Source organism: Trichechus manatus, unplaced genomic scaffold (assembly GCF_000243295.1).
Source record: "Trichechus manatus latirostris isolate Lorelei unplaced genomic scaffold, TriManLat1.0 scaffold00133, whole genome shotgun sequence".
NCBI classification, from domain to species: domain Eukaryota; kingdom Metazoa; phylum Chordata; class Mammalia; order Sirenia; family Trichechidae; genus Trichechus; species Trichechus manatus.
The window spans coordinates 2,104,034-2,113,946 of record NW_004444069.1 but is presented as its reverse complement, the minus strand read 5'-3'; the positions used below and the strand labels follow the sequence as shown (position 1 = coordinate 2,113,946).

Genomic DNA, 9,913 nt, shown 5'->3' with positions numbered 1-9,913 from the left:
TCGTCCGCCGCTCTGCGCCATGGCGGGCTGCATGGCGCGGGCTCCGCCAGGCTCGGAGGCGCGTCTCAGCCTCGCCACTTTCCTGCTGGGAGCCTCGGTGCTCGCGCTGCCGCTGCTCACACGCGCTGGCCTGCAGGGCCGCACCGGGCTGGCGCTCTACGTGGCTGGGCTCAACGCGCTGCTGCTGCTGCTCTACCGGCCCCCGCGCTACCAGGTGCGGGCCGGGCCGGGCGGGTCGCGGGCCGTGGCAGGGACCCCGCATCTCTTCCCCAGGGCCAGGGCTGCCAGGAGCGGGGTCCGCGGAGAGGGCACTCCTTCCACGGGCGTGCTTTTGATTTGCAAGTTCAGGTCGGACGAACGACCCCGCCTCTCAGGGCTCTGGGGGCGTCCGGTGCGGGGCTTCCTCCACCCGGCGGAGTGGGTGTTCAGTTGCAGCTGTGGCAGATGCGTTGGGGTGGGGAGGAGGGAGCCTTCCAGTTGTTTTATGTAATTTAAGGTGTGGAGCCTAATCTGCTGTCAAGTCTGAGGTCAAAGGCCCCGCATGTCCGTGGAGAGGGCGGGTGCCCTGGCTAGGTTTGCTGAAGGGATTTGGGAAGATTCTGCCCATAAGCAGGATTTCCAGGATGTTCTCCCAGCCCTGAATAATAGTAACGACGGCTAAAACTTAATGTAGCACTTCTAAGTGCTTTACATGGGTAATCTTCTCAGCAGTCCTAAGAGGTAGGTACTGTTATTATTCCCACTTTGTGGATGGGAGAAGCAGATCCAGGAGGCTAAGTAACTTGCCCAAGGCCACACAGCCGCTGAGGGATGCCAGTGGTATTTGAACCCAGGCCGCCTGTCTTCAGCCCCTTAACTGCTGAGCAAATCCGCTTTGTTCCTGCAAGTGGCCTACTTATCCCAGGAAAGCCAGCAGCCTAGTTTTGTGCTCCCAGAACGGCTGGGTGACTGAGCTCTTTTGGGTCTATTTCAGATAGCCATTCGAGCATGTTTCCTTGGTTTTGTCTTTGGCTGCGGCATGCTGCTAAGTTTTAGCCAGTCTTCTTGGAATCACTTTGGCTGGTAAGAAGTACCTTTGGAATAATGATTTTGAGGAGAGGGTGGCTGGATCAGAGGGTCAGCAGCCGCCTGTCCTCCCCACATCTCATCTTTGACCCCCTGAGGCAGTTTAGGGTTCTGTGGAAAGAGGTCGCTAGTTTCTGCCTAGATTTCCATATCTCAAACCTTGTGATTTCCTGCCCATTGGTTGGTTCTGTCACAGGCAGAAAGGGTCTCCCTTGTACACTCCTGACAGGTGCCCTTGTCGGCACTGTAGCTGCTGGGAAAGCATTCAGTTAGGTGATGCGCCCTTCCTGGAACGGGACACAGATTCTCAGTGACAGGAAGGGTTAAGGCTCCAGCTTGTCTTCATGGGCCTTTTCCGTCTCTAATTTCCATTAGGTCACATCTAGTGCAGCCCCCACGGCCAGTGTAGGATTTTCCCCTACACTATGATTTCAATCCCTTGAGCCTTCTAGTCCCTGACCTGGATATGAACCAGTGGCTTCAAGGTAAAAAGCTTCATCTCCTATTATCAATACGCTTAGCCATCTAACCCTTCTTTGCTGGAATGATTTCAGTTTTGTTGAACTTTTGTACCTGACATACATCACTACTTTATTTTGGTATTTCCCTCTTTCGTGTTTTACCGTGTGTGTTGTCATTTTAAAAAGGGCTAAAGGGTCCATAATGCCTTCCTAACCTACTTTTTTGCTGATGACATTTGAACGTAGTCCCTTTAAAGCCCCACTCTGCAAACCTGAGGGTGTAACACTACATACAGGCACCTGATGGCTTCTCTAGGCAGGCGACAACAGGTATTTCATTATAGAATTCAGGGACAGTTAGCAGGCCCAGATCTGTACTTTTGTTTATGGCTAACTTGATTCCCTTGCCCCGATTTGTCTCTTTTTGTTTTTCAATAGGTACATGTGCTCCCTGTCATTGTTTCACTATTCTGAATACTTAGTAACGGCAGTTAATAATCCCAAAAGTCTATCCTTGGATTCCTTTCTCCTGAATCACAGTCTGGAGTATACTGTAGCTGCCCTTTCTTCTTGGATAGAGTTCACACTCGAAAATATCTTCTGGCCAGGTTAGTGTGCCCTGCTTTCCCCTTCCAGAGGGGAGAAGGTGGCTTCCATGAAAGCCAAGGCAGTGACATTGGTTCACCTCTCAGGCCTAATCCCTATGAACAGTTTTCCCCGAGACTTCAGTCCTCACTAAGCTATTTATAAGGACGAGCACTGCCCGGGAACTCCGCTTCTGGATTCTGAATTGAGGACATATGGACCTTTTGCTTTAAACCTCCCATAATATAGGACACCATCTAGTGTGACTTCCCAACTCTTAATAGTTGGAATCCTAATTTTGCAATTAGAGGAAGTTTGGTATATGTATTTTCTATGACTTGAGAAAGCCCTAGTGGCACAGTGGTTAAGTGCTCAGTTGCTAACTGAAAGGTCAGTGGTTTGAACCCACCAGCTGCTCCATGGGAGAAAGATGTGGCAGTCTGCTTCTGTAAAGATAACAGCCTTGGAAACCCTATGGGGCAATTCTACTCTGTCCTATAGGGTCACTATGAGTCAGAATCGACTTGATAGCAATGGGTTTGGGTTTTTTTGGGTATGAGTTGAGAAATTTTAGGTGAAGATTTTATTAGCAATAAACTTCTGCATCTGGAACCTACTCTGGAATTGAACTTCCCACAGTAAATGAAAGAAAATGTGTGTGGCTCCCAAACCAGAACCCAAACACATTGCCATTGAGTTGGTTCTAACCCATGGTGACCCTGTGTGTTACAGAGTAGAACTGTGATCCATAGGATTTTCTTGGCTGTAATCTTTACAGAGGAACCCTGGTGGCACAAGGGTTAAGCACTCAGCTGCTAACCAAAAAGTTGGCAGTTTGAACCCACCCAGCCACTCTGTGGAGGAAAGACCTGGCGATCTGATCCCATGAAGATTACAGCCAAGAAAACCCTATGGGGCAGTTCTACTCTGTTACATGGGGTCAGAGTCTACTTGATGGCACCCAACAACAATCTTAACAGGAGCAGATTCCCAGGCCTTTCTTCTGTGGCACCACTGGGTGAATTCAGACCGCTAGCCTTTAGGTTAGTAGTTCTCTGCTTAGCTGTACCTGTGGTCCCCAAGTGAAGGACACTGTGTGACAGACATGAACCAGAGAGTCCATCTCTCTGGGAGAGGAATACTTCTTTATCTTGATGCTCTAACAGGGTTGCTGCCACTTTGAAGTAAACGGACAAACAGCACAACTTCGGGGACCATGTTTGTTCATAATTTAATGTGGTGATGGCGAACGCTAACTGCCCACTAGCACGTTTTCTGATGTTTCCATCTTTGGAGAAATAGGTTCATTTTAAGCAGTGAAAAGGGAGGACTCTACAGTGTTATGTTTGTCACTGATACCTCTTTCCCGCAGAACTGAAGCAGATCACCTGGCTGAGTGCCACTGGGCTGCTGATGGTGGTCTTTGGGGAGTGTCTGAGGAAAGCAGCCATGTTTACAGCTGGTTCCAATTTCAACCACGTGGTGCAGAACGAAAAGTCAGACACTCATACTCTGGTGACGAGTGGAGTGTACGCTTGGTTTCGGCACCCTTCTTACGTTGGGTGGTTTTACTGGAGTATCGGAACCCAGGTATAGTATCCAATAAGAGACTGGCCCCCTTGAATTTTTTTTTTTTTTTTTTTGAGATATAATTGACATACAAGTCACTGTTTTAAAGTGTACAAGTCAGTGGTTTTTAGGGTAGCCACAAGGTATATTGTTGATCTCTTAATTTTAGCATGTTTCAAGTGATAATGAAGTACAAGTCAAGAGTTGGGAGAACTGATGTAGTCATGAGTGTTTTTACTCTGTGCCTAATGGATGTCCTAAACTTGTAACTTCTTGGTGATTCTAGGCGTTGTGACCCATCTGCTGTACCCCTTCTCTGCCTGCTGAACCTAGATCTGCATGACCCCACGGCTGAGGCCAGGGGTGCCCATTGCCCAACCTAGTGGAATAATGACAGCTGATTTTCATTAGACCTAAGTATTGCACTATTTTTACACAGATAATGTGCCTTCTACATTTGTTTGCCACCCATGCCCTCTACCTGCCCCCCGCCCCACCAGGTATTTTATTTTCCAGAGTGCTATGCTAATTTTTTTTCACAGCAACACGTTAAAAAATCAGCATGGCAGGTTATGAAAATACCTGGCGGGGCGGAGGGCACAGTTGGCAAACAAACGTAGAAGGCGCGTTGTTTGCATAGAAATATAGTAATGAGGCCGAGGGCATTCATGAGGTTTAAGGTGAGCTTGTTGCTTTGTCCTGTCTAAATGGCAGACTGAACCTTTGTTTCTTGACTGTTGTCTCTTGAATCTGTACTCTTGGCCCCAGAAGGACTTGGCCCAGAGAAGGTGAATAGAATATGGATAGTTTGTCACCTCTTTGGGGAAATCCAGGCAGAGCCCCAGGCCTCCCATTGGCAATGCACAGCACAGTCGGTCAGGACTCTCTGGTGGCCTCCCCAAAGGTGATGGGTTACAGCATAAGATTTATTAATTTATTTATTTTGTGACTTGCCTATACTTTTTCTGATTTATTTCTTGTTAGCAGAAAAATATAGAACAGAATTGCATGGCCAATAAAGAGAAAGACTCGGTTTTTTTTGGTTTTGTTTTGTGTGTGTGTGTGTGTGAAAATGTACACAGCCATACACCATTTCAACAACTGCTACATGTCCAACTCTGTGACATTGATTACATTCTTCAAGTTGTTCAACCATTCTCTCCATCTTTCTCCAAACTGTTCCACCCTAAGATGTATTCTAAAACTTGTGTTTCTGGAACATATCAAGCTCCCGCATTCACAGTCACGTTCCCTGGAACACACTTGTGTTAGTTGAATAGCGATGCTTGTTATAAATACTTACCATACACCCAAGGGCTCGAGGACTAGAGAGTTTCCACACCTTTCTGACCACACATCTTTTTAGATCGTGAACCAGCACACACGTGTGTATAAACCAAACAAGACTTTGACAGCATGAGACTTAACGTCGACTGTGTATAAGACTCAGTATTTTCTGTCTCGTACAGTCGACTGGTAATGCTGCTCCCGATGCTCCCGGTGGATTTCATGGCTCCGTAACGGGTGTGGCTGGTCCAGTCCTGACTCCAGCAATGGGCCTCCCTGTCCTTATATTAAAGTGGGAGTAGCAGCACTACCCCGAGGTTTGCTGGGAGGGTTAAATGGCCTGGTGGGTGTGAAGGGCTTTTCCTGGTGCTGGGAACACAGCAAGTGCTGGAGCAGCAGTGGTCAAGAATAAGAGGTGGAAGGCGTGTGCCTGGCTCTGTAGGTGCCGGTGGCTTACCTGGGGAAAGAGACACCTGCCTATGGGACTCAGTGGGGCCAGGCAGTGGGCAGGTGGGTGAGGGGACTCCTCCAGGAGCTGGGGGATGCTTTTGGCTTTGAAGGACTGTTTGGCTGTGGATCTGTGGGGAAAACATTCTCAAAAAGTGGCAAAAACACAGGAGTGAAGGAGGTAGGAGGTAGACAGTATGAACACTGAGGGGAAGAGGAGGGAAAGGACTGGAAGGAGAGGGCCGAGGCGCTGCTTATTAGGGCCTTGAGTGCTAGGCTAATGAGCTGGGTTGAGGTGTTTGAGCTTCCTGAGCAGGGGAGTGATTTGATGAAAGTGTTTTCAGAAGCTCAGTTGGGTAGCAGTGTATCTGTATGGAGGGAAAGGCTGTGGAGGGAAGAGGCAGGGGGCCCACGTTAGGGTGTGGCAGAGGGCCAGGACAGGAAGGCAGCACGCGCAGGAACAGAACTCCGGATGGGAAGTTCACGCTTCAGGGGGTGGGAGGAGGAGCTGCTGTCACCCTGACCTGAGTGTTAGAATCCAAGAAGATGGTCTTTCCTTTTAATTTTTAGCTCTATCTCAGGTAAGAGCAGCAACAGGCAAGGGTCTGAAAGAAAGCTACAGGGATGAGTTTGAGCTCCACATGAAAGTAATGGTGTGCTTTCGGTTCCCTACGGTGTAACAGCAGTGGGCAAGTGACTGCCTCTCAGAGACCTCACTAGTGTACCAGAGTCTCTTGGGCCCTTGGCACGGAAACCCTGTGGGTGTGGGAGAAACACATGAGCTGACTAGCTTCGTGTCTGCTCCCTCTGCCAGGTGATGCTCTGTAACCCAATCTGTGGGGTCGCCTACGCCTTGACGGTTTGGCGGTTTTTCCGAGATCGAACGGAAGAGGAAGAGATCTCCCTGATTCACTTTTTCGGAGAGGAGTACCTGGAGTACAAGAAGAGGGTGCCCACGGGCCTGCCTTTCATCAAGGGAGTCAAGGTGGAGCTATAACGGGCAGTGGAGGGCCAGGCGGGGCTGAGGGCCTGGTTCCATGCAGCCTGGGACGAGACCAACCGCTCTGGCTGGCTACCCTGGAAGAAAAACTTTCTTAATCATTTTATATGTTACTAAATACTCTTCTGGAATGTTACTCAAGACCAAACGGTCAGAAGGCCTTAGGACTAAAAGACCCACCAGGTGATTTCATTCCTGTGCTGAATCGAGGTCGGACAGATGAGAGGCCAGTGAGGCGCAGGCAACAGCAATACTCAGCAACTGCTTCAACACCACCTGGCAGAAGACGAGGCTGTGCCCCATTTCCCCACGAGGCAAGAGTGTGTCTGAGTTATAACAGACACCCTGGGAGAGATGGGCCCCTGTCTGCAGCAAAGCTTCTGCGGCAGAAAGCAGGCATCCATGCTTCTTAGCATTAGAAATACATTTAAACCCTTTCGTTTTAACAGGAAACCCCAAACAGCACAGCTTTAACCTCTTTATTTCTGTCCTCAAATGCATGAACATCTATACACTTTTAAAGATAACTTCCTTATAAGATGTTTTGGCTAGTCATATTTAATCGTATTTATATATCTATTTTTTATAATAGCAGTGTAGATTCCAAGGGGCCTCCTTTCGGGTTTATAGCTGCAGCTTTTATGGGTCAGCAAGTAAGCAGAGACACCTCAAGACGCTCTGGCCCGGTGTGGCTTTGTGTCGTGTTAGTGACACCAGCCACACTGACCCTAGCCCCCAGTCCAGGGAGACCCCAGATCCCTTTGGGTTCTCCCGAGATCTTTGCACCTGCTCTTCTCCCAAGGGAGGACTGTTACCAGTGACAGGCATGTCAAAGATGTGTCCTTTTCCCTTTAGCCAACAAGTGCTTAGTGAATGCCTGCCTGCTTCATGCAGGGTGTCATTACAAGGTGAGAAATATCACTCTCCGTTTATTTGGGATTTTAGTCTCATTTTACCATCGCTTAGTTTTTTGTGTTTCACTTTAAATCTGTTAACTATTGTTTCCCATGTTATGCTCTCCAAATCCCGTGGTTCCTAATGCTGTTTCAAACTGTCTTTTCCAAAGGGGTTTTAGCGAATACAACTAAAATTCAAGCAAATCGACTCACGAAAATAGTCTTAAATAGAGCAAGTAACCCCACTTGAGTCGGGTTTTTTTTTCCAAGTTCGAGGAGAGTGGTTGGCTTTATGAGTCAGACATTAAGCTTTAAGAGGTGCAAAGCTTATTTGATTCTGGAGTAGATTTGGAACTGGGTCTCGGTGTGCAACCCTCCCGTTTGGTTTCGCAGTGGCACTGATGAAGTGTGAATGTGAAGGCGGCGTGGCCCCATGGCCAGAGCCCAGCTCCGCCACCACGTCATGCCACGAGGCCTACGAGGAGCCACTTAACCTTTCTGTGCCTAGATCTCCCCATCTGTAAAATGGGGTCAATACCACCTACCTCACAGGGGTGTTGTGAGGCTTTAGAAGAATAATGCCAGACATTTTTAATACTTAGATGAGAAATTACATGAATGAAATCTATACTGTATAAGAAATACATGAAAACTACATGATAAAGGAGACATTTGGTTAACTGTACCAGACACCTAAAATGTATGTTCAGAAGAGAATTTTATCAATTCAGAATATTACTCATTTTTAGATTTCATTGCTTAATTAATTTTCTTGTTATTATAAATACCAAAGAGGCTTATGGGTTCGTTGATTGCTGGTGTGAGAGGTGCTGGTGTGAGAACTAGACAGACGGCCCACTGCCCTCACTCTGGTCTTGTGATTAGATTCTAGATGAGGCCTTTGCAGGAGCCATCAGCGGCGTATTTCTTTGGAGTGGACCCTCCCCGCTGGGATAGGAGCGTGCACATACTCTGGGGACTTGAGTTGGTTGCGTTGGTCTTACACTTGCTCTCCAAACCACGCTTAGCAAAGCAGACTCCATGTGGTAGGATTGCAAGCTTGGAGAAGGTGCAGCTGGGTTCTTGGCAGCCACTCCCAGCTCTTGAAGGAAAGTCCTTTCTTAATGTGTCTAGCAAGATTGGACCCAGCTTTCCTTCCTGCTGGGGGCCGCGAAGCTGTCTTTTTGATTGATGCTGAGCTGCTCGTGACAGGCTTTGTGGACGGTAAGACCGAAAGGTTGACGTTGGTGATCTGTGCCTCCTCCATTGCCAGAGTCTGGGAAACCCCCTTCCTGCCAGGCCCTCGAGCTTGCACACGCCCAGAAGGTGGGTCTTAGTGCTTCACGATGAGACGCTGCTGCTCTCACGTCACCCAGGACTGACATTGCGTTCTGCTCTGCTTTAAAGAGCAGTTGCATGGGCGAGGGTCTGTGCAAGAACCTTCCCACCCGCATTTGTAATCCCAGGGCAGAAGTCAGCAACGTCTCAGTGGTAAAAGATGAACCATTAAAGGGCAGGATTGGCAGGTGATTGACTTTCACCCTGTGCCGCAATCTTCCTGTTATTTTTAACTTTATAAATTTGGCACTGACAGCACAGGCGGCAGAGAATTGGGTTAATGAGGTAACAGCTCTCCGGGTGTTCACTGTAAAGGCCATAGTGCCAATTTCCTCAAATTAAGACTCTGTCAGGAGATTTCTGTTTCCATTGCGGGTTTGAAGGTAGAGATTCTTAAATGGGAAATGTGCGTCGCATAGAGCAAAGCTACTTTGAACCAGTGTAAAGTGAAGGATTTTGCGAGGGCTGGCGTGCTGCTGAGAATGGCAATCTACAGAAAGGCAGTGGATGAGCCCTTCCCAGGCAGAAGGCAGCACACCCGACCGTCCTCAGTGGGATGAACGGCTTCTTCAACCTAAAAAGCAAACCTTATCAAGCCTTTCTATTTATTTAATGATCTGAGTGACTGACATAATCGGGAAAAATATTCCTAGACCAGTAAGTTGTATTAACATTTTAGGTTTGATAAAGACTTAGCCAAGGAGTGCTGGTGGTGCAGTGGTTAAACACTTGGCTGCTAACCAAAAGATTGGCAGTTCGAACCCACCAGCTGCTCCACAGGAGAAAGATGTGGCAGTCTGCTTCCGTAAAGATTACAGCCTTCAAAACCCTGTGGGGCTGTTCTACCCTGTCCTATAAGGCTATGAGTTGGAATCGACAAAACGGCAGCGGATTTTTTTGTTGTTTTTTTTTTGGTTTGAGGTCTTAGCCACACACATTTTGGTAGCAGTCCCTCTGTACCAGGTACAGTAAGCCACTGTCCCTTCTCTGTACTTTCTTACTGCCTTAGATAGTTGGGATCTCCCGCGGTTTTTTGCCTTTGTAGTGGTTCAGCAAAGTCAGGAGACCTCAACATCTCCATTCCAGTGGGAAACGCTTACTCTGTGTCCCCCTGCTAGGAAAGACTTGGTGCCTTGTTGTGGGTTGGGAGGGCCCTACCTTCCTGAGTGGACCCAAGTGCCGCCTCTCAAGGGCACCCATCCCACAGCAAGGAGAGTAACTCGGTGGAGTAATCTGCTCTTCTTTTTACATACAGAAGTGTTTAT

At 48.2% G+C, this 9,913-nt stretch overlaps 1 protein-coding gene across 1 annotated transcript; it reads left to right on the top strand.

The window, feature by feature from the left end:
- ICMT (isoprenylcysteine carboxyl methyltransferase) lies at window positions 1-8,440 on the top strand. Its single transcript, XM_004385109.2, has 5 exons — window positions 1-214; window positions 974-1,062; window positions 1,965-2,134; window positions 3,484-3,701; window positions 6,229-8,440. The coding sequence occupies exons 1-5, from the start codon at window positions 20-22 to the stop codon at window positions 6,409-6,411; spliced, it is 855 nt and encodes a 284-aa protein (XP_004385166.1). The 5' UTR covers window positions 1-19; the 3' UTR covers window positions 6,412-8,440.
- The last annotated feature ends 1,473 nt before the right edge of the window (window positions 8,441-9,913 follow it).